The sequence below is a fragment of the Aethina tumida genome, chromosome 1, assembly GCF_024364675.1.
Source record: "Aethina tumida isolate Nest 87 chromosome 1, icAetTumi1.1, whole genome shotgun sequence".
Lineage (NCBI taxonomy): Eukaryota > Metazoa > Arthropoda > Insecta > Coleoptera > Nitidulidae > Aethina > Aethina tumida.
Window position 1 is genome coordinate 78,628,485 of NC_065435.1, and position 25,659 is coordinate 78,654,143.

Consider the following 25,659-nt stretch of genomic DNA (forward strand, 5'->3'; position numbering starts at 1 on the left):
ACTGATTGGTGTGTGTAGGTTTTCGGTATACTGTATGGTCCAAATGTTCACCCACTCTTTTTACTAGGACATCCAAAGAGAGTATTTGGTTCTGCTTCTCCATTTCCATTGTGAATTTTATTTTGTTATGTTGAGAGTCTAGGTGTTTTAGAAACTGATTTAGTTTTTCTTGTGCATGTTTCCATATCACAAAAGTAGCATCCACGTAACGATACCAAACAGAAGGTTTGTGTTTGGAAGTCTCGCTTTTTGTTCAAACTTTTCCATAAAGAAATTGGCGATCACTGGACTAAGAGGACTGCCCATTGCTAATCCTTCAGTCTGTTCGTAGAATTTGTTGTTCTAAACGAAATAGCTTTCAGTTAGGAAAAGATCCACCATATCTGGAGGAAATATTTGAAGTGAGAAGTGACACTATGTCGAAACTGACTAGTCTATCTTCTACATCAAGATGTAATCCTTTTAATATCTCAACAAAATGTGTGAAATCTTTGATAAAGGTTGGGGTGTTTCCAACATGAGGTTGGTGTAATCTGGTAAGATACTTACCAAAGTTATATGTTGGTGACCCAGGTGCACTAACGACGGATCGAAGTGGTACATTATCTTTATGTATTTTAAGCAGACCATATAAGCGAGGTGGAAGCGCTTCTAATTTGACTAATTGTTTTTGGATATCCGCTGGGATGGATGATTTCTTTATTAGTAGATTGGTGTATCTTAGCTTTGTCTGTGTTGGATCCTTAGCCAGTTTTCGATAGCTTGTCCGGTCCAGCAGTTCTTCCATCTTGTTTTTGTAATCCTCGGATTTCATTATAACTGTTGCATTTCCTTTATCTACTCAGAGAACTATGATAGTTTTATCCATGTTCAAAGTTCTGATCGCTCGGCACTCCATACTTGTAAGATTGCTTGTCGATGGCTTGGCATTCATTAGAATGATTTGGAATTTTTTCTTTGCCAAAAATTTTGAACAATAGACAGATTTGTCAACACATTCAAATTTTCATAGATTAGGATCAGGCAATATTTTAGCTAGTTATGATTTTATCGACAATAAACAGGACATGAGAATAAATATTTGCATTATTTAAAGTTTCAACATTATAGTCAGTTCCTCCTCGTGCTCAAATATTTAAAAAAACAGGACATGAGAACATGGCAAAATATCGTTAATTAGTAGAAATTTGTCAGAAAAGACAATTGCAAGTTCAGTGAATAATTTATCGTCGACCCGGATCGAACAATGGCGTTTTCCTTTCGGAAAGAGTATTTATCAAACGCACCACGAATTAGCATGTGAATCTTAAACGTTGTTAAGTCATTTCTCTTACAATTTAATAGTATACATCCAAAATAGTTGGTAGTAATTAGTTGAGCGAGAGAATTTCGAAAATAATGATTCAAGGTAGGTGTAAAATTTTTATTTGACATCAGAAATTTGATTTTGTTGGCAATAAATTTGGATAATTATTAATAAGGTAATTATGACACATAAATGGTTAATTAACGGCACGATTAACTTGCCCAAAAAGGGACTATTTAGAAAGTTGTCGCGGTTCATGTACATCATTTTAAAAGTCTTACATTAAATTCTGCCTAATGGAATTTGAAATTCAATTAGCAAATGAAAATTGTTGATCCAGTTTACATGCTCTGTAAACCAGCACATAATATTCCAGCATACAACTGATAAATTATTTATTTTATGAACAGCTCGCAACAATACATTCGAGAACGAACCGGAGAGTGAATTAAACTTTTTTCAACGTCGTCGTCGCAAGGATAACGACATTTAAGACCCGACCGACCGTTCGTTTAATGACCAGTGGCTAAAACGCATTTACAAGGAAATCAACTGAGTAACGCAAACCGAATCGATGTTACGAATCAGGATGTGAGAAACACCAGCTGATCTCGTTTCCGCAAACTACGAATATTCGGTAATGATTAATTCAAACACACCTATTTTGTTAAATGTTAATAAGGCAATTTTGATAACTGACCGTTACGTGGTTTAATTGCTATGACAAACCCTGACGTAACGTTGAAAATTTAAATTCAAAGTAAACTCGAAACTTTTTTGGGTTAACATAAGTATTAAATTAAAGAAAATGATTATTAGGTTAAAACACAGTGACATGTATGTAGGTACTATTCGCACAAATACGCTTTCACTGTGTACTTTCACCGGTTGCAAGAAAAACTGGACATTTTTTTTAAAAACACATCGTTAGCCTTTTGCATGTTCATATTGTACGACTAGTGAATTGAATCGGCTTTATTCCACGGCACAAAGAATTTTTTCTATTCTATTCTATTAACGTAAAAAAGGATTTCCTTGACATCAAAGCTAATAAGTTAAGAAATACGTGGATGCAAACTTACGGACGTTACGAAATGAGATTTTATACGTTCTCGGCGATTCTGGTATTTGTTTTTCGAGTACATTTTGCATTTAAAATGTCAGAACTGAATTATTATGGCAAAATTTCAAAACATTAATAAACCTTTATGAGAATATTTGAAAGAAGATTTTCGTAATCGTTTTAATAAAAGTCATTAATTAAATGCATTTGATATCGATTGATGCGTTGCGGGAGGAAAACTTCCGCGTAATATAATTAATACCGGAAATAGTTTAAATTTCGTCTATTCCGCATGTGGGCATGCCTACCCCGAGTAAAATTCCGGACATGCCAGACAACACTGTGCAAAACCATTAAAAAATTGTGAAAATAAAATTCCACAGTAATTTATTTTTGATGGCTAATCAAAACCGGATAACCTTAACTTAATGTACTGTTCCTAATGCTTGTTGTCCTTTCACCGGAAATTTAACTAGACCACGCCCCAAAACCAAATTAAATATAAGTAATATACTTTAATTCTAACGAGATAATTTTTCTCCTTCTTTATTCTTGTTTAAAGTCAACTACTTTTCCTTTTTGAAGCGTATTATGAATTTTTAAAGTATATTTTACCTTTACTTCGTACATATTATATTGCGCACCCGGAAAAATCTCCGGGTATTTCGTAGACAGGAGATGTAATATTTTCATTAGAAATTTTCCCCCGCTTCCGAGGGAAAATTCTTTTATGTAGTCTGGAAATTTATTCTCAGGAGACGCGAGTTTGCACTTTGTAATACTCAGTCTATTTTGTTACTATGCAACCCGGTTTTCACTTAATAAAAAGGAAGCGTAAGGAGGTTTATTTTTTGGTTTTGTTTATGCTCCTAAAAGCTTCTCTAATGGGCTTTAATGCCTGTTGTTTATACAATGGTGTGTATTTTTAAAAGGATTATGTAAATTCTTATACTGAATATAAAAGAAAACTTCGTAAGAACGAAGTAGCCAATTTAACTTGTTTGTCTGCATTGTATTCTTTTATTAAACATGAAATTCTATACATATTTTTTTAATTTCAAAATTATCTCTAAATAAAATAATAATCAAAGTTAATGTCACACTTCTAACGATTGTTACTAACTTATTTGTCTATATGGTAATTTACTTAAAACATTTTAATGGTCCCGTTTTAACAATCAATGATTTTTAAAAAAATTACTAATTTATATAATAATTAACTCACAGAATTTCAAGATTCTTAAAATACTGGAATGAACATCATATACCAATTGGAAAGCCTTCGAACCTACTCTGTCCTGCATGATGTTCCTCTCAAAATTCAGTCGGATCAAATGGTTTTCGACTTCTATAGTTAAAAAAATAAACTAGTAATTATAATTTGTATTTGCATGTCAAAACAAGTTGAAAATAGATACCAAACAACATTTTAAGTTTCTAATTATTTATTAATTCTACTTTAATTATTCACTTACGACTTTGTATATTTACAAACAGTACTTTTGCTCCAATAAGTTTCCTTGTCGAAGTCCGATAAAAACAAATTATCTTACTATTTCAGTTAATTATTCATACTCTGATTTCCATTTGACTTATTTATACACAAGTTTGAAGCCATAAATATTCGGATGAAATTGTATGTCTTCCCTGAAGCCCGAACATTAATGGAAAAAAATATCGAGAACGAATTTAATATTTTTTCTTTTTAATAATTCTGCTTTTAATGTTGATTAGATTTTTCATTCTTTTGCGTTCACTCCAACTCTGCGAGTTTCCATTAAAATGGACAAATTCAAGGAAAACACTCTATGAATTCTTAATTAAGTACATTAACTAGACTTTAACCGAATCATTCCTGCTCTCTACTCCTGATGGAGCTATTTGAAAGACAGAATACCTCTTGACACGGGCGAATTGCTTGCGGAATAATTCATTTTACAGCAAAATGGGCTGTATACCATTTTAGTGGCATCTTATGTGAACAATCATAGGAGATAACTGAGCAAACAATCCATGATAAGAAATTGTTTATCTGCTTCGTCTTATCAATATTGCTTTCCATAGATACATACTTAACTGAACTAGTTACCTGTCTTAAAACGGATTTAGTTTAATACAATCTCCAAGCAGTGAACAACTACGAACAGTTTAACTCAGTGCAGCGATTTTAACAACTAGGACTCTAAGAGCATCGAAAATTGAACAGGTAGGCAAGTGTACAGGAATTAGAAAACCGGAATCACGTGACAAAAATTTGCACGTACATAACTAGTTCACATATCCATATCCACGAAACAGCATAAATTATTTATGACCGTGTGATAGTGGACTAATCATTTTGTGCAAATGTTGAAGTGTTTGTTGATTTTCTCGTTAGTAAACACAATGATTTTTACCACGTGCACATAATGCTAATGCGTGGGTTAAGGTCAAAATTATTAAATATTAGTGCAAAGGTCCACGACATTCTCGGCAATTAACATTCGATGTGCATTCAATATTTGTTTTTGTCGAATAACGAACGATTAGGAGACAGTTTATCTTTTGGTCGTTTGCTACTTGAAACACAAGGTTAGTTTTGTGCTATTTTTCTTAAGAAATTACATATTTTAACTACTGTGGATTACAAAGGTACTTTGTTATGGTTTTTCATGTTTGAACTGATATGCAAATGTGAATACTAACATTAATTTTATATACTGATAAAAAAAGGCCATGGGACAATAAGAATACCGAATCGGCCCCTGAAAGATATCGAGCTCATAATTTCAGGAAATGTTGATACTCATAAGATGCTTCGATGATGCAAGTTTCAGATCTTTATCTGTTACCGTTTCAGAATAAATCAAAAAATACTGAAAATCAGTAAAAATTGTTATTCCGAGCACCTTGTGAATCGATTGATCTAAATACCGGATATGTTTTGGGGCACGATGGTAGCTTCTACGAAAAAAATGAAAGCTATATTTGTTCATAAGAACCTTAAAAAAACGAGGTTACTTTCTTAATTTTGATTTTTAACCATGTTACGATAACGATAAAAATATGCAACTTTTTTTTTTGGATTCCTCATTCAATTTTCGATGAAATTATGAGCTTCGGGTATTTTTTAAAACGGTACGTCACATTGAAAAAAAATAAAAATCGATTTTTTGTTCAGAAATCGATTTCTTTTTATGATTTAACTCTTAAAATGATAAAATACATAACTTTAAAGTTAAAGGAAAGTTTAAATTCTCTAAAACATAGTTAAAGTATGAACTTCTAGATTTTTTTAAAACGGTATATCACATTGAAAAAAATTAAAAATCGATTTTTTGCTCAGAAATCAATTTCTTTTTATGATTTAACTCTTGAAATGATAAAATACAGAACTTTAAAGTCAAAGGAAAGTTTAAATTCTCTAAAACATAGTTGAATTATATAAACAATAGTATTTTATACTGATTTAATTATTATAGTTAGAAATAAAGTTTATAATAATGATTAGAGTCCATATATGAAAAACAATTATTTTTATATGAGTGTTCCTATTAATCGCAAAAGCTCTGTATTTTATCATTTCAAGAGTTAATTCATAAAAAGAAATCGATTTTTGAGCAGAAAATCGATTTTTAACATTTTTCAATGTGACGTACCGTTTAAAAAAAATCTCGAAGTTCATAGTTTCATCGAAAATTGAATGAGGAATTCAAAAAAAAATAGTTTCATATTTTTATCGTTATCGTAATATGGTTTAAAAATCAAAATTAAGAAAATAACCTCGTTGTTTTAAGGTTCTTATGAACAGATATAGCTCTTATTTTTTTCCTAGAAGCTACTATCATGCCCCAAAACATATCCTGTGCTGGGAAAACTTTTTATTGATTTTCTGTATTTTTTGATTTATTCTGAAAAGGTAACACATGGAGATATGAGTACCAACATTTTCTGAAATTATGAACCCGATACCTTTCTCGGGCCGACTAGGTATTCTTATCGTCCCATGGCCTTTTAAAAAAATCTATTTATTTAAATTCATATTAACTGTGACCACATATATTACAAATATTTCCATGTAACCAATGTTATTATTAAACTTATAAACAATAAATATAATATTCAATCAATGTTTATTGATTTTATTAATATTTCTGCATAAAATTTCGTTCGAAAATAAAACATAATAACCCCATAATTAATAATATAATAAAAAAGTTTTCAGATAATAAATTTAATTTAATTTACTAAATTTCATTAATTCTCATATAATTATCTGAAAAATAAAATTTAATTATCACAATAAAAAACGTATTAAATATTTTTTATACATAATATATAAATAAATATAACATTCAATCATTGTTTATTGATTTTATTAATAGTTCTACATAAAATTTCGTTCGAAATCTAAAACATAATAACCACATAATTAATAATATATTAAAAAAAGTTTGCAGATAATAAATTTAACTTCATTTACTAAATTTAAATAAATAAAATAAATTTGTTTATTGATTTTATTAATATTTCTGCATAAAATTTCGATCGAAAACTGAAATATAGTAGCTACATAATTAATAATATAATAAAAAAAGTTTGCAGATAATAAATTTAACTTCATTTACTAAATTTTATTAATTCTCATATAATTATCTGAAAAATAAAAATGTAATTATCACAATAAAAAACGTATTAAATATTTGTTATATATAATAAAACAAGAAATATAATATCCAATTATTGTTTATTGATTTTATTAATATTTCTATTAATATTAAATAAAATAAAAAAATATAATAATAATAATAAATAGTATTAAATATTTGTTATATATTATATTATAAAAATTAGCACAAACATATAAAAATCTATCAGGGAAATTAAATAATGTGTTAAAGGTGATATTAAAAATATCATCAATTGATATGAGAAAAATTCTTTTGAAATAATAAATAGTACTGGGTTGTCATAAAATACAAAATGTTACAAAATGAGTAATATATCGGACAAAAATTATCTATAAAATGACATATAACTGCTATAATTCCTAGGATTTACGTAAGATAAATAATCATCAATTAAAACCTGTCTGTTATCTGAATATCTATCAAAAAAGTGAAATATAATTGTTATAATTTTTAGAATTTGAAAATTTTATAAACTAAAAACATAATTAAATACTTATTATGATTACAGGACAATCATAACATATCTGACAGTCAGCATAAAAAGCCGGCGGTAATCCATCACATCAACCTGTCAAACGTTTAAATCCAGCGTCGCTACACACAGCGGCATCCAGCGGCTTCCTGCGGAATTGTAATTCGACGCCTGCGTGTCGGCCGACGCCGAAACCGCACCCCGAATGGACGCCAGTACGTTGGCAACCATGGACAAGGATGCTCTGAAAAAGCAGATCGAGAACATGAAGTACCAGGCCTCGATGGAACGCTGGCCTCTCTCCAAGTCTATCGCAGCGTGAGTAAAACCGTTCATATTTTTTATACTGAAATTTTTCCTTTCTCCTTCTGCCCTTTTTTGTGTCTAAAAATGCGGGAGATTTCGTTGCGTTGACTCGCAGCACGCGATCGAATGCGCGATGCGTTATGTTTTAACCACTAGCGGCTCAGTTGCTGCTATTTTTGGATTCTCACGCTGTTTTTGGGATAATTTTAGATTCGTGTTATTTAATTTAGTGTTTTCTTATAAAAATCGTTGTTCATAAAATCAACACCAGCAATGTTACTGTAATTTATATAACTAAAATTATAACAGACGTCACCAGTAAAAAAATTACGTTAAGCGGAACATTGTGAATCATTAAAACTTACTGTTAGTGTTAACAAAATGAAATGGGACATCCACCCTCACAACATAGTAAATTTCGCTCCCCCATCAGCGTCGGTGATCGACCCCATTCAGCCCTCGGTGATATTCACTCGGTGCCCTTTTCACAATTCATTCATTGTGGGGCTTCACTAATTATGCACAACGCACGTTCTTTACTCAGATGTGTTGTATTCGTGAATCACTTTCGGTGGTTCCTAAGTCGGATGTGGTGGTGGTGGTTGTTTTATCAATTTTCCCCGAGTTTCGTTTCATTTTGTTTTTGTTTATGATCAGAATTATATTTAATTAACTTGTTTTTCGTTCTACATTACTGTTATTATGTTTAAACTTCAAAGCTAATTTAATGAATTTTTTATACGTGAATTTATTTTAAAGTAATTAGATCTTTAAAGAGAAATTCTTACGTATCAAGGAAAAAATCTTTCCAATTATATTAATGATGGTGATGCGTTTCAAAGCAATGTTTACAGAACAAATATTAGCATTTTTTTCCGCACGACTTTAAAGTTGGAAACCATTAGCCATGATTTATCCGAGCCTGAACTCAACGTAACGTAATAAATTATTATCGGAGTTTCGAAGCGGGATAAACGTCGCGCTCTAAATGAATTTAATGTTTCCATTCGACGCTGCGAGTAATAAATATTTACTAGAATTAATGCAAGTCAAATGTAGCCAACTTTCCGCCTTAAACTATGTTAGCTTAAAGTTAAAATGAGAGGAAAACTCCAGCGGAATCGGTTAATATTATTGACACTAGACTAGGAAACATTTCTCCTACGTTTTATTGTAAACCCATAATTCTTTTAAGGGCTTTTATTGATGTGTTGCTTAAATAAAACCAATAATCTGAAATCATCACTAATACCATAATGTTTGATCATAGTTTACCACATTTCTTGTCGAAATAAATCAGATCATGTTAATATGTCGTCGTGTTTGCTTGGCTACTACTCATCGAATTATTTATCCAGGAAGTGGCGCTGCACTTCTGATTACTTTATCAATTTATCCGTGCATATGTTAGTTTTATCTATGCAAATATTCGCCTAGGAAAATCCTTTTGCTTTTTTTAATTACGTTTCCTTAACACGAAACATCGCTATGAAAATGGATTTTTTTCATTTTCTTTTATAAATACAAATAGGCACGCACAGTTGCATGTTGTTGGCTCATTGTAAATCAAATCATGACTGAATTAAATTGATAAATAAAAGAGAGGCTCCGACGCGGGACACTAATTTTTACGAATGCACTTCTGCCATTCTTTTGCTTGGACGAAGGAAACGTAAGAGGCACTTGGAAAATCAACTGACGAAATGAGGGATGGTGCCATGTCCTTTCGTCGTCTAATTTCGTATTGATCCGGCAGTTTTCCCTTATGCAATTTTCAGTCGACGACAATTCAACATTCTGTTAATTCCGGTAATACTTGGAAAACGGTAAAAGATTTAAGGATTGACACGTACATGATACATGAAACAAAGAAATGTGTCCCTTGTCTGCGATCAATACCATTATTATGTTATTGCTGTTTTTCTACAAATTAAAACATTGATATTACATGTAGTATTAATTCTTGTAATTGTTTTAGTCCAGTCATTATAGGGAGTTCTCTTCGGAAATCGAGATACCCAGCTATAAACTCGTATAAACTTATATTTTGAGACAAGTTTTGGGATGTCAAAATATAAGTTTATAAGTTTATACGAATTTATTGCTAGGTATCTCGATTTCCAAGATATTCACCTAATTTTGACTAAGATGACTGGACTAGTCCAGTCATTATAAGGAGTTCTCTTCGGAAATTGAGATATCCACCTATAAACACGTATAAACTTATATTTTATCATCCCAAAACTTATCTCAAAATATAAGTTTATACGAGTTTATAGCTGGGTGTCTCAATTTCCAAGATATTCACCTAATTTTGACTAAGATGACTGGACTATTTGCCCATTACAGAGCAGAAAGCTTCATAAAACATCGTTTGCATGAAAAAACATGCCAGAATACTATTCTAAACCAAAATCATTCACAACTTTTAAACATCAAACAAAAGAGCTTTCCCATTTATAAGTTTTGAAAGGAATATCCTTGGTCTGATGCTATTTTAAAATGTTTTTGATTCTCTGGAGGATGAACAATTTTTACAGATGAATAATTACAAAATGTTTATTGCAAATCACATTTATAAACGAGGAAATAGCTCAAACAAAAACGGCTTGTCACCTTGAAATTAACATAATAACATAGTCTTCCAGGTGAGCGAATCCATTTCCTATTAATCAATTGTTCATAAACAATTTCCGGAAGAACGCTATTTTATTTCAATAAAACCAGTAAAATTAAACGGACAGGGTCTCTTAGCGCCATATGCAAATTTGATGCGAATGTAGTTTCGAAAGTGGGTAACGAGCTGTCTGAAGTGATTTGTGAGTGAGCTAAAACAGAGCGTAAGGAATTAATGTTTGTTGTATTTTACACGAAATATGCAGATGGATGGCGATGACGATGAGAAGAGTTACTTCTGGACGTAAACGTTTTAAATATTTCACGACCCACCTTCTCATCCGCCTCTATCATATTCCGAGATGAAAGTGGTGGGAATGCGGAACGAGCAAGAAGTCAATTTGTCGACGGTTGATGGACGATCCATCCACCTTTGATGAAGCTCTGATTTTTCGTCTAATTGTGTCTACATGTGAACTACCCCCAATTTCACTCCATTTCCATTTCCTTTGTCTTCAGTTCTCCAATATTTGCCGAAACACTTCTCCAACAAATTACGTGCTCAGGCGAAATCCCCTTTATAAATTTCGCCGGTGGCGTTTCGCCTCATTGTGTTCACTACTCACACCTACAATGTCAAGTGGCATTAGCCCGGGGTTAGTAATCAGATCATTCCCTACTTGGACGACCACTACCAATCGATACTCTACGTTCACCTACGAAATATTTTCCTAACTCCTAAAACAGCAAACAAGGATTTAATTTGATAAAAAGAGCGGGGGCGTATTAAATTAACCGTCGAGGTTTTGGGTTGTTTTGCGAGACGGCTTATTTGTCTTAAACTGCTGCGAACTGACGACTGCAAATAAGAAACAATTATCGAGACGTGAAACGAGTTTGGATAGCCTTTAAACTCAGAATTTTAATTTCTTTGCATGAACTTAATCCTTCCCTTGATGAAGTATCCGTAGAAGTTTTTGACTATTAACTATTTATTTTATTTTTTATGGTTTCTCTAGAACCAGAACTTAAACAACTTGTTCTAGAAAATCTTGTATCTACCCGTAACAATAATGGCAAATAGAAATTGAAATTATGATGTAGTGTTTTTCTGCTGTGACGATCTATCATTTAGCACCTAAACTTGATAATCATTCGTTCAAGTTCTAATAATAAATTTGTACTAACGATATTTTAGGTACAATTCGGATAATATATTTGCCATTAATAATATTCGTCCGAATAAAGTTTGAACGGTAATTGATGAACGATTTGCTGGATAATAAATCGAATCGCCCTAGACTCGACAGTTTGGAATAATTCACTTTTTTCGTATAACAGGACTTGTCGGTGACCTTTTTAATCTTCGCTTAATAAAATCCACCCCGCCCTTATTTACCGTAATTTGAAATCGTTTTCTGCCATTCTATACAGATGTTTAAACCGTACAATTTCAATCTTTAGTTTATTATGATTGTGAAATCAACATTTTTAGATTTTTATGAAGGTTTATGTCTGAGTCATAAGTTATTTTTATTGCGTTCATAACGAAATGTTACATAAAAGTTTTATGGTTTTTTAGATTATTTGCTTGTACCGTTTGCAACCATTAATAATAAAATTTAAGTAGAATATTTGAAATTCAGAAAATCAAAGAGATAAATAAGAATCAGAAGAGTATTCAAAGAAAATTATACAAGAATGTAAAACTACTACATTACAATTACATTGCCACTGCCTAACCCCTTTCTATTCCGTATTTTTATACGGACAACTTTTGAGTTGTTTCAAGAATTAGTAGTAACTGTTTTTATTCGATTAAAACTTCCCCATTCAGTTATCGTTTTATTGAAATTTTGCGAAAGTTACACACTAACTTCAACGTGCACTAACTTAAAAAGTATCCCCGGAAACCGTAACGAATCTCTTTCCTTAAAAACTTAAGACAAAACTACCAATCGATAACTCGAACAAACACTGACCAACAAGACAAAAACCCTTCAATTCCAAATTCTCTAAATAAAACTAACTGAACGTTTCGTTTGAATAAAGTTCCCTTTTCAGCTCATTTATTAGTTTGTCAGAAAATTAAATAATCTCGGAGAGCGAAACATTCATCAACCTCTCCGAGTTGAAAACGAAACGATTTATCACGCTTATCGTGTCTCTACGATTCAATTAATTTAAGTTTCACACACATATTTTTCCATGTTCCACGATAGAGCATTTCTGGAATATGTTTTCCTCCCGGAATTCTGGAAATGTTTCCGAGTGGTTTCAGCGAGACAGAAACAACGTAAATCAACATAACGCACCCGAAGTAAATGCAAGAGACAAGTTTACAGTCGGATATTAAACGTTTATTCCATGTAGGACAAAAAAGTGGGTGCCTCAACAAAGCATCAAGTCTTGTACGTAGTACAAAAGCCCTCCAGAAGCTAATAGCATTATCCGAAGCTTTTTAGAAAGGCTACGTTCGAAACGAAATTAACAGGCAAGGGAATATTATGCGATGTAATGGAAGAGGGCTTTCGGGGGTGTTGGGTATGTAGAAAACGGATGATGTAGATCGTCGACCTCTTTTGTTGCAATCTGGGTTGTCTATGTAAGATAATTTTGTGTCACACTAGGAAAAACGTTTTTATATTTTCTATTTTATTTGTATTCAAGATAAAATTATTGCAACACGAAACGAACAAATCTATGTAAAAAAACGACAATGAAAAGCGGAATAGTTAGATTTTCCACACATGCATACATTGTTTGCTGGAGCACAATAAAGTAAAATTGAATGGCATAAATCACCGATATTGGAAATGCCTTACAGCTGTCCCGGAGATAACATTCCACATTGCTGATTTATTTTCAGTTTTAACACAGAAATCGATCAATTATAAACACACGTCAAATTGTCCCCGTTTACAATTGTGCGATAATTGACGAAAAAGTATTGCGGATCGATTTGAAAATGGTGTTTTTAATTGCGACGAGTCCGGACCTATATACACATATATGTATGTATATTCTTTTGTCTGGACACTTGTTTGTTTTGTGCTCATATAGGATTCTGTTTGCAGTAGATTTTTTCGCTCGCGTTTCAAAGCGTCGTCCTGGGGGTTGGAAAATGATAAACTATAGTTCTGGGCAAACGGATAAATTCAGGAAACACATTACAGGAGTGCGCCATCCTGAATACCAAATCAACCTGATGCGGTTTTTACTGCAGAATGCTGAGAGAATTTCATATCAGACACTGAAGTTGTTGATATATTTTATGTTGTGTTTAAGTCACTATTTCATTCTTGTTAAAAATAAAATAAATAATTAAAAAAAGAAAGATTGTATTCTGAAAATAATTGTTTGATAACTCGAAGCAAATTGGTTGGCAATCGCGTCTAGGCTAAATATAATATTATGTGTAATTTTTACTTGATAACTTAACTTAGATTATTCGAATATCTTGATAACTTGTCTTATACACGAACGGCATTCCTTGTCGGCAACAATTCTAAGACCAATTATCCTCCTACAATTTACTTTTTGGTATTTACATGATACAACATCTTAAATTCTATATGGAAGTACATTTTACTAATTCCAAATGGTTTTTCTAATTAATAGTCCAGTCATCTTAGTCAAAATTAGGTGAATATCTCGGAAATCGAGATATCCAGTTATAAACTCGTATAAACATATATTTTGACATCCCAAAACTTGTCTCAAAATTCACACATGATATGTATTATAAAGTTTATAAATTATTGCTAAATATATAATTATCATTTTTTACTATTATCATCAGAGTCTGGTGGACTTGTACAATATGTTGGAGACAATGCTGATGTAAATGTCCACACTCTTGATAGTAACAATACTCTTCATGTTATGGAGAGTAACTCAAAAAATGGTGTACCCTACGATGAATGGATACAAAAATGCATCAAATGCGAAAGAGTTCGCAGCCATACCACTTCAGGTTTATGAAAAACCAGTCGTACCTGGATACAGTAAAAAACATTAACGGAGTTGATTTTTTGTGGCTGTATGCAAAGTGAAGAGATATTGCATCGTTGCCAGGGTGGAATGGTTATCTTAAACAACTCACTAAAAATAACAAGAACTTTTCAACATCTCATGTTATGTTACTTCCTTTTATTGATAATTCTGTTAGTAGACACTATTTTCACAACTTTACATTGCGCTCACGATATTGCTAAGTCACATGGACAAAAAATGACGTTTTGATCAACCCCTCTACTGTAAAACACGTGAAATGGTAGCTGCATCAAATGCCAAGTCACCATTATGTACAATAGTAAAATTAGGAGGATTTCATATGCTAATATCTTTTCTTGGAAAAATTGGGTACATAATGGACGGAAGTGGACTCAAGGAAGCTCTTTGTGAAATATATGCAAAGAATTCTGTTGACAAATTGCTCGAGAAGCAGAGGACATATATTATTACGACTTGCATTATAAATGATAATTTTTGAAGATATGAAAATTGGAAATGGTACTTTGGGTCAGCAAATAACTTCTTAAGATGTTTCGTACGAAAACATAGAAGGGTGTATAAGTAGCTCAACCCTTTTTCCTGCGACATTTCTGAACCAACCGGATGAATTAAAAGCTCCAACAGCACAATTATGGGTGCGATATTTCGAAATGGTTTCAATAGCACTTGATTTTGTTCGCGTTGAAAGACTTGGGCTTTTTAAAGAACATCCTGATGCAGTGCGCAAAATGTTGCCGTATTTTCACGCCAGTGGTCACTTCTTATATGCAAAATCAGCAAACTTATATCTTCAAGATGAATGATGAAGTTAATGAAGTTGGAAAAACAATGGATCAACAAACTTTTGAGAACTTTAAAAATGGATTTTTCACCGTGAAACGAACAGAAAAATTCAATTCTGGTACATGGACAGATATGGTAAATGAACAAAGTCTTCGTGGTCGAAGTACAAAAGAAAGTGTTTTGTGTAAATGGGTCTATGCTATGCATGCTACAAATACTATATGTGAGGAAATGAAAATTAAAAATAGATAAGTAAGCAAAAATGATTGAATATAATTATTAAAAAAAATGATAATTATGTATTTATGACTACCAATTGATCTCAAATGATACTCTAGCCGTGTATGAAAAAATATTTAAAACATAAGTTGTAGAGAATTTAATTCTCTACAATATTGATACGAAATACAAGTAGCGTAAAACCCATAGGAAACGAGATATTTACAAAAAATTGATTTTTTGACTGGGATTTTAAAATAGTTTATACGAGTTTATAGCTGGGTATCTCGATTTCTGAAGTGAACTCTCTATAATGACTGAACTATAAATATCTTAAAAACAACACGCTAGAATGGCAATGGCTATTCTGAAATGGTTGATTCGCAGCTTTTTTTTGAAAATGAAAATAAAAACTTTACATAATATAATACATAATAATATTAATAATAATACTATTGATTGTATTATGTATTACATATTGTATAGGTTTCAAAATATTATCTTTGATAAGTAGAGTACTTTAGCACTATCTTTTGTAATATCTAATGTCTTTCTATATATGTACTTTATAATAACTCGTCTCGAGTCTTGATAAATCGATTTTTTGTGGCAAACCATAGTTTGAGTTATCGAAGTTCGACTGTATAAACAGAGTACCAGAGATAATTTTAGTCAATTAAGCGAGTTTGATGGAGGTAGAATACTGGTCCTGCATTGAGCAGGAATCTCATTTCGAGAAATAGCGCGGCATTTGAACAGAAATGTGTGTATTGTGATGCGGTATTAGCAATGATAGTGTGAAGAGAGTAGAAGAGGTAGTAATAATATGTTAGATTTCGGAAGACCCCAAGCCACCACAAAGCCACAGTACCGTCGTCTTAGATTATTAACCCTAAGGGACAGGATGAGTTCAACGTGGATGATTGCTGATGAATTTTTTGTCGATGAAGGTAGGTCATTAGTATTCAATCTGTTTACTTCCGTATAAGGTCTTTTTGGTCTTACCTATAACATCAAATCATAGGCGTCTACATAGTGACTGGTGTATGGAACGTCACCAGTGGGAAGAGAAATGGATTTACATTGTGTTTACTAATGAATCACAATTTTGCTGGCCATGCACGATGGTCATGCATTAGTAAAACGGCGGCGTGGAGAAAGACGTGAACCTCGTTCTGCTGTGGAGAGGCATGTTCTCAACAAATGGTATGGGGTGCTATTACTTATGGTAGCAGGTCACTTTTAGTTTTCATTAAAGTCAATATGACGTCTCAATAATATGCGGAAGAGATCTCCGACTAATTTTTCAGCAAGATAATACCCGTTCACATATTGCCAGGAATGCTTTAAACTTCCTAGAAGCCACCCAGATCTCCAGATCTTTTCCCAATCGAACATGTGTGGGTTGTGATGGGGTGTCAGATTCAGTGCGTTTGAAATTAGATCGATGCCATCACGCGTCAATGAGTTTCAAAGTAGTCAAAGAGGGGTCCGATTCATTATTAGCTTTAAGAGCCCATTTATGCTTTAAGGTTATTGTTTAATTTTTTAATCAATTTATTTTTTGTAATAGGTTAATATTTTTCTCAAAAAAAATTGGAATAAATCAGTTATACTTAGGTGTTGCGTTTTTTTTGCACGCAGTATAAAATGATTACTGAGACGAATCATTTTAATTTTCATAATACATACAATAAATACAAATTTAAATTGAATAAATTTATTACTGTATTGTATGTATTTATTTTATTTAACATTCATAAAACAATTTTATTCCCTTATAGTCAGTCCATTCATATTTAGACCGACGTGTCAAATTTCAGCGCGATAAAGCACTTAGTTTTGTATTAACAGCTGATTTTTGGTTACGTGTTTACCATCATGATTTTCGTTCTCCCATAAAACATTATTTTTTGAGAGGTAAAACGGCTCAGGAAAGAAGTTGGATAAATATTATGGAGCTAATGCTACTTCAGATTACACCCTGAAATATTGGTTTCGAGAGTTTCATGGTGGGCGAAACTCGACTGCCGATGAAGTCTGTAGCGGCGGGTTCTCCGATGGAAAAAGGAAAAACCATCAACAGAGAGTATTACTGCGCATTACTGGAGCGATTGAAGGCCGAAATCGCTACGAAACGGCCTCACATAAGGCGAAAAAAAAAATTGTTTTTGTAAGACAATGCGCCGGCACACAAGAGCATCGATTTAAGGCTCCAATTGCTTCCCCATCCACCTCATTTGCCAGATTTAACTCCATCGGACTATTATCTCTTTCCAAACCTCAAAAGATGGCTCATCAATAAAATATTTAGCTCACGGAGGAGTATTTTGCAGACTTTCCCGAAAATAACTTTTCGGACTAAATTCAATAAAATGAAAAAAAATTGTTTCATTCTCAAGGAGGTTACTTTTCAGCCCATCTATTAATCCTTAAAAACGGGAGTAAATTTTGAATGAAACAACGCATTTTAAACTATTCTATATAAACACCAATTTAATGATAGCATACAATTAATGTTCGACGTAAATTAATTACTTAAATATGCAAAATTAATTAACCAAACAAATACAATCGAAAAGTGTAATTGCAACATGCAAATACAATGTCATTTCCAATAGATTTTTTATTACTTTAGACAGAATGCCAATATTACCACGTGGAAAACTGCACAATTTCAAAAGCAATTTATAAAATTATTCGCTGTTAATTCTTTTCGCTAAAAAAGTAAATTACAAATCATATTTCCTGTTGTTTCAATATGTTCGATGCTTCATCAAAATTTATGAAATGCGGGTCTTTCATTTTCAGTAGGAATTTTAATACACATATTGCGCCAATTTTGCATAAAAAAAAATCGTTAATGTCTCTATTAATGTATGCATTCTCCGGTAATCTGAAATTTTGCCCGTTTTAACATATTTACAATACAAGACCTTTACGGGTCTCTGCTTATGCCACAGTCTAAGAGATGTCGTACAGATAATTCTTTTTTTGGTATATAATGTCGATTTTACACATCATAGATGTTTTAATGTTAAATCAACTCTTTAAAAATTTGTATACCATATCGGTGAAGAAACAAAATTAATGTGGCACTAGATTGGATTGCACATCCCCAATTCCGTCCCATAAATATTAATCGCAATAAGTCCATGCAAGGTACATGAATAATGCAACATCCCGATATATTTAATCGAGTCCCGGTTTAACGGAGTGTCGGGAGCGTCTGGGAAAATGGAACGAAACCCATAAAACCGGGGGGATACACGGCTGCAAATAACGTGTATACTATCCGTTTTTTGTGTTCGCTGATTTATCGAATGTGTCGTTACATTCGATTTATACACACGTGGATGTGTGAATTGCACTGATTCGGCCGTGACATTTGTCGGAATTGGATTTGGATCCGTTAAGGCGGACTGAAGACGGTTGATTGGATTTTTCATGTCTAGACATGGTAACCACCTAATTCCGGGGTATTTAGGGAGTTTTGCGGCCCTGATTTGAATTCGTGCAAAAGGGGATGCGAATGTAATCTCTTAAATGTCATAAATAATTCATAGGAGACTTTGTTCATTAACACTGGCGGTTTTAATAGTGCGGCCCAAAATTGCGAGTTTAAAATTTCAACAACCACGTGACAAACACGAAATTGTAACAATTTAATCACGGAATTCTACGTAACGGAACAATATATTGTCGTATAAAAAGATTCTATCTACTTGAAACGACACAATATGTTAGTTAAATGGACCATTTAACTCAAGTCCAGATGACGCTGTTTAGTTTAGTTTCTGTTTCTGTACAGTAATTATGGAAATCGACTGAAGTTCCAAACTCTCATAAACTTATAATTATACGAACTGAAAGATGAAAGCTGTGCAATTAGTGCTTATCGTCTACGTTTTAACGAGTCAATCGTATTATTCCGCTTAATTAGACGGAAATGCGATCCTGGAATTAGGTGCAGACTGTCATGAATGTTTTCTGGATGAAAATTGGAAATAATTAAAGGAGAATGTCAAATTAATTAAAAATGTATTTTAGCACTACTAATTTTATAAACTTGATAAGAATATTTATCACGGTTGTTTATATTTTATGAAATGAACGTTTTCTGTTGTAATCTTATCTAAAAGCAATATGTTGTATTGGTTTTATGTGAAAAATAAAAATAATAAAATTGATTGTTTTAGGATGCGAGAGTACGTGGACGAGAACGAGAAGAACGACCCGCTGATCCACGCGCCCGACAAGAAGAACAATCCGTGGGCGGAGAAAGGCAAATGCGTCATCATGTAGAATATTCTGCAGATCTTCTTAAGTTTCTTCATAATTTCGTTTCCGTTCCTGATCTTCGTTTACGTTAATTTCGACAGTTTGATGTACGAAAACGTCGACCTATACCAGAAGGCGGGGCCGCAGCTCCTCAAATACATTAGGTGTGCATTCATTCTTCCTCTGAACACGGTCAAAGTATTTTTGACAAACATTGTTGATACAATTGTTATGTAGTTTAAATATACTCATATTTTGTGTGTACGTAAATGAAAATTTTTAAGAACAACTGATACAATCATCGTTCCTTTCGTATGGGTTCTGGTTTCGGGCAGTCATCACGACCGGGTATTTGTGGTAGCTGCGCGAAATTCTCCCCCATTTTCACTTGAAATTGACGTACGCGGTACATGGTGAACGAAGTACCGGAATTATCCACCCAAGCCTATCACACTACCATTCCATCTGTATGTGGATAAACTCCACTTGGTTCCCTTGTATCAGCTTCGTTAGTTTCGAGTGCAGATTCGGGATACGTTTATTTGTTATTCGACTCAGCCATCGTTTATGGTTTTTTAGGTCTTAGTCTAGTCAATATCTTAACTGGTACTTAACTAAGGAAAAATCAGCCCAGATTATTTAAACCCGACTGTGACACAACAACATTAGGATTTACGTTTTTTCAAAAATTTTGATTTCAACATTCAATGCAATTGTACAGATTTTGAACAGCACAATAATAAACAGCAACTTCCAATCAACATCCTACTTTGTACTGTTCGAAAAGCTGCAATTCATCCAGTGTTGGTTTTAACAAATTTTAGAGTCTGGCAGTATAAAATTGAACTAAAATAATTACGTTTAGATGAAAACGTTCTAATAAAATGATTACGTCTCCGGTGTTTCAATACAAGATCCCATTTTATATTGAAACATCCCCTAAAATATAAATTTAAAAATCAACGGATAAAATTAAGAGAGATAGGTGACTGTCATGACTAATTTTAACATCGGAATGAACTTTTAACTCAATATTTAACTTAAACAAGTTTCATTTAGAAAGCTTTTTAAACACGCTTTAAATAAAATAGTATAAACTTAAGACTTCCACAGTTTAGTATGTGGTTCTGTGGGATCGTTTACAAACTATTTAAATATTACAGCTTAAAAACGTTTATCGTTGCTAAATATATATAAATATATATACATATATACATATATATATATATATATATATATATATATATTGAATATATACATATATATTGAATTAAATTATATTTTAGATTTTAGATGATAATTATAAAAGTAATGATCATAGATTAGTATCGCATTGAATTATATTTATCGCTGCATTTTGTATTAGACATGAAATCGTTAAATCGGAGATAATAGGTTTAAAAGTAATAAAAATAAAAGTATTTATCTATAGGTTAATATTTACTAATAGTTACAAAACATGTTAAACATAACAATATTGATGATGAAAAGGATTTGACAATTTTACTGGGATTAATCGCATTCCAGCCAACCGATCTAGACGAAATGTATGTTTGGGCTGATTTTTTTATAAATAACTACTTTTTCGATTATTTATTTTTTAATTATAAGTACTCTAAGAATACTTCAATTAAATCTTGTCATTTTAAATTGTATTGTCGTATATTGAGATAATAAATTATAGTAAAATTATTACTTATTGTGTTTTATTCGTAGAATAATTAAGTAATAGATATATCTATTTCAAGTCGATATAAATGTTTAACATATGTTATATACATATCAACAAAAATTAAATTATATTTAAATAAAATAAACCTGTATATGTGTGGTACAATGAAACTATTTATTTTATTTACATTTTTACTCTCAGTTCGTTGAAAGAATAGAGCTTTAAAATTTATAGTCGTGGCAATCTGAATTTACGTCACAACCGTTTTCAAGATACATATATACCAAATTATTAAAAGGTCATTTTCTTGAATATTTAGAATTATAAATGTCACCTTTTTAAATACCTGTTGATTTGTGTTTCTTTTTCTTTTTACAAAACCACCATTAATGTTTTATAATTGTTTGTTAGTACAAAAGTTTCTTCTTAATATTGTTCACTTTAAGTATTTAAGTTGTCTTTTAAAATTATTTGTTTTATAAAATATGTAGGTAAATGTCCTTTGAACGTAATTCTCTAATATCCGTTGACTTTCGAAAAATTTTAAAATTTATTAGAAAGTCGTTTCTCTTGGGCGTTAAAATTGTGAATGGCAACATTTTAAATAGTAATTTTATTTTATTTTTAGGATAAAATATCCAATTTTTCATATTTTCTTTAAAAATAATAATGTTATAAATTATATCAATGCCCAATCAATAACATTAAGATATTTCCTCGTATAGAATCAACGAGGACCAGACCTCACCTAATGACACACATTTCCCATCCGCGTGCGTCTCGTTCACCTGCATTATTCATGCCGGAACGTACGACCGCGTCGAAATAACCATGAGAAGATATCGTACCATCGAAAACCATTCTAATCTTTGTCACCTACTTCGTCATGTTACGGTTAACCAGTGCAAGGCGATTGCACCTCGTACACTTGAACCTTTCACCCAAATGGAAATTATTGTGGGCATTTTAATATCAGCCATCAATACCATCCGGAGAGAGTGCTTGAATCCTGCACAAGTACTTGCAACGTTGACTAGTCTTGCTGGATACACAATTGTTGGGGACTGAAATATTTTGTGCACTTTCGTTCACTTTCTGTGAACTCAGAAAAATACCCATGTGCCATCTACAACATCCAAGCACCAAAAAAATTCAGAAAAAATGTTTAGTTGGTTTTGAAAAAAGTCCCAGCATTTGCTTTTCCTAAAACCATCCTAATTTAAGCCAAACTAAAAAATTTCTTTTTAATTAGGTAGGTACCACCAAGATAAACGTGCACGTTAACTTTAATAAATTGTTTGGCACCACTGCCAATAAAGGCTGTGCTAAGTTCCAAACCACAAATATGAAGATTGCATCTAGAGAAAAATAATGCTGCGGCGGTACCCGTTAAGTTTGGCAACTGTGTTTTACGCAGTCTGTGCTAATAGGTACCAACTCCACCTGCTTTTAGTTCACTCAGTCAGTGTGTCGATGTACCAATATAGCAATTTAACCTATACATACACAAACACATACACACAGTCCGTAAACGTCGGTTTGTGCGGTTAGCAATCACGTTTGTGCCTGTGGTTCTACCCTTTTCCTTCCGAAAGGTTTGTGATTGCATTTTGGTACCTGCTGGTCATGGTGTGACTAAATTGGTAAGTTGTTATATATTTTTTTATTAGTTTTCAAACTATTTTTTTTTTTTGTTTTTTTCTTTTTGGAGGGTAATACTGATTCACGGGGTGTGTTTAGTTAAGGTCGTTTTTCCAATTGACCCAAATATTTTATGAAGACACGAAGAGAGAAAGTTTGTTACCAACATGCAAAATGCAGTTTTATGCTAATCGGTTCATTGTTTGATCGTATTAATTGAGTATTCGTAATAGAATAGATAAGTTTTCGTTCAATTGCGATAGTTTACTTGGCATTTAAAACATACATAGTAATAAATGTTTTGTCAATAACATCTATTATTACCTTAAAATATTAATAACCAATTAGTTATCACAGAGTTTATATTGAGGTACATATATTAAAATTACAAATACTGTAAATAATATTTTCTAAACCACCCTATCGTTCCACATAATTTAATATACACATTAAAATTTTATAAATATTACGATTACTGTAATTATTTAATTTATTTTTTTATCCATATCGTATTTGAAAAACAATATAATAATTTGATTAATATACCGACATTTTTCAATATTTTCTAGTAAAACTTAAAAATTGATTGGTTGTTGTTAAGACAAACACTACTAATAAGGTAATTAAAAGTAAAAATTGTAAATACTGATCGTTAATTTAAGTAATATTAGTAGGGTAATGTACATCAATTAAAAAAATATCATTGCAGATATTACTTTAATTATTTAATTGAGATGATTTTATGCAATTTTGGTTTGAAAAATGTAAAAATAGCTCAAACCACAATTTACTGAAAATCTTATAATAAAATAATTACATCGATGCAAATTTCAGGGTCGAACCCAAATTAGGCATTCAATACACAAAAGTAAATGTTGCCCGAAATTAAACAACCATAAAAATGTAAAAAATGTTAACGACCCGAATAATTTTCAACAATTTACAGTTGGTTCTTACCAACAAACCGTAATAAAAATAAGTATTTTTTTTTTTTGATAGCTGATCAAAATGCCAGACAATTGTAAATCGTGCACGTTGAGGGATGCGAACAACAACACGTATCCGGCCCCAGTGAACAGCAACATATCCGACAGAAATCATCCCTCGGGCAACAAACAGAAGAGCGTACAGGTCACGGCGAAAGTCTTGTTCGGGTCCGTGCACGCGATCAACAGACTGAAGCAGGAGGAGAAGACGGCCAGAGAAAATAAACGTATCTAACAAGGATATTGAAATGGGGGATGACACGATAATATAAATAACAATTATATAGATATGCCAGTGTTTGTGATGAGTGTGTATAAATTATATAAAACTATGTATTCTTAATAAATTATTTGAATATTTTGTGTGGCTTTCACTGGAGTTTTGGGCTTTGTAGTCCTTTTTTAATTATTTGTGTATGTGTATTTATTTGAATGAATTTCTACCGTTTGACAAAGATCAAGAGAAAATAGGAAGACTTACACTCATTCATTCATTTAAATATGGTGTTATTGTGTGGCTTGTTATGTAAATCGAACAAAATTTATTTAAATTATTTGTCAATCACAAAATGTGAATTCATGTGAAAGTTTTTAATGACAATATTCTTTTATTATTTTTAACATTTAATAATAAAAATTATCTTTTCATGTAAATATTTATTTATTATTTTAATTAACATATAACAATTAGTTCGTTTTACACTTATTTTGGTTTTATAGCTATAATTTTTTTTCTAACCAATTTTTATTTATTAATAGTACCTCTACCAATCGAAAACTGTTTGATCCGACTGAATTTTGAGAAAGAGATCAAGCACAACAGAGACAAATTTGCTTCGAAGTGGGAATCCTTTACTATCTCTGTCATGTATGTCATCTCTCTTTAAATTCAGTAGGATCAAAGGTTTTCCAATCGGTATACATTTGGAATCATTTAAAATTAATATCTAATTAATTTAAAGCAACTTTTTTATTGAAGATCATAGTAAAAAATAATTGTACACATACATTTATTTTATTTCTAATTCAGATTTCGTTAAATGAATATTTTACAACTTGGTTAAAAGGATTGTTTTATCTCAATAAATTAATTATAATAATTCTAAATTTCTTTAAAAAATATATTAATATTACATATATTATTCATTAAAAATATTATAGTTTTGCCGGTTTCTGAAATAAATTCAACCTTTTTTCTAATTAATTGAATGAATAAATATGTTTATTTTAACATAAACTGCAAAGAAACGATTAATTTTCTTAAAGGAAACGGTTTTTTAAAGCAAAACATCAATGTTACTAGCCGGAAATAAACAATTATATTATAAATAAGTTCTCAGTTAAGTAGTAAATTTAAATTAATTATACAGATCAAATAAATCATTAGAATCATTTATTCAAACCGCCAATCAATCACAACGAACTGTCGATATTGCGAATATGTAAAACTAACTAACTTTCTAATACCATGAACTCGAGCAGCACCAAAAAAGGCCTCTCGAGAAACTCAAACCAAGTTTGGAGCCCATTGTAATTAATATATTTTTCGATTTTTTTCTTTTACTTTCTAATTATGACGATTATTTTAATAAGCTTAAAATCGGTTCCAACATGGAATAGAGTCACA

General features: G+C 31.7%; 1 protein-coding gene and 1 long non-coding RNA gene across 2 annotated transcripts; both read left to right on the top strand.

Moving 5' to 3' along the window:
• The first annotated feature begins 4,475 nt into the window (after window positions 1–4,475).
• On the top strand, window positions 4,476–21,428 carry LOC109608331 (guanine nucleotide-binding protein subunit gamma-e). Its single transcript, XM_020024752.2, has 3 exons — window positions 4,476–4,575; window positions 7,548–7,829; window positions 19,652–21,428. The coding sequence occupies exons 2-3, from the start codon at window positions 7,717–7,719 to the stop codon at window positions 19,755–19,757; spliced, it is 219 nt and encodes a 72-aa protein (XP_019880311.1). The 5' UTR covers window positions 4,476–4,575; window positions 7,548–7,716; the 3' UTR covers window positions 19,758–21,428.
• A 1,420-nt stretch (window positions 21,429–22,848) lies between these two features.
• On the top strand, window positions 22,849–24,393 carry LOC109608990 (uncharacterized). The gene is made up of 2 exons (XR_002192339.2): window positions 22,849–23,048; window positions 24,046–24,393. It is a non-coding gene; the product is annotated as an uncharacterized LOC109608990 (long non-coding RNA).
• The last annotated feature ends 1,266 nt before the right edge of the window (window positions 24,394–25,659 follow it).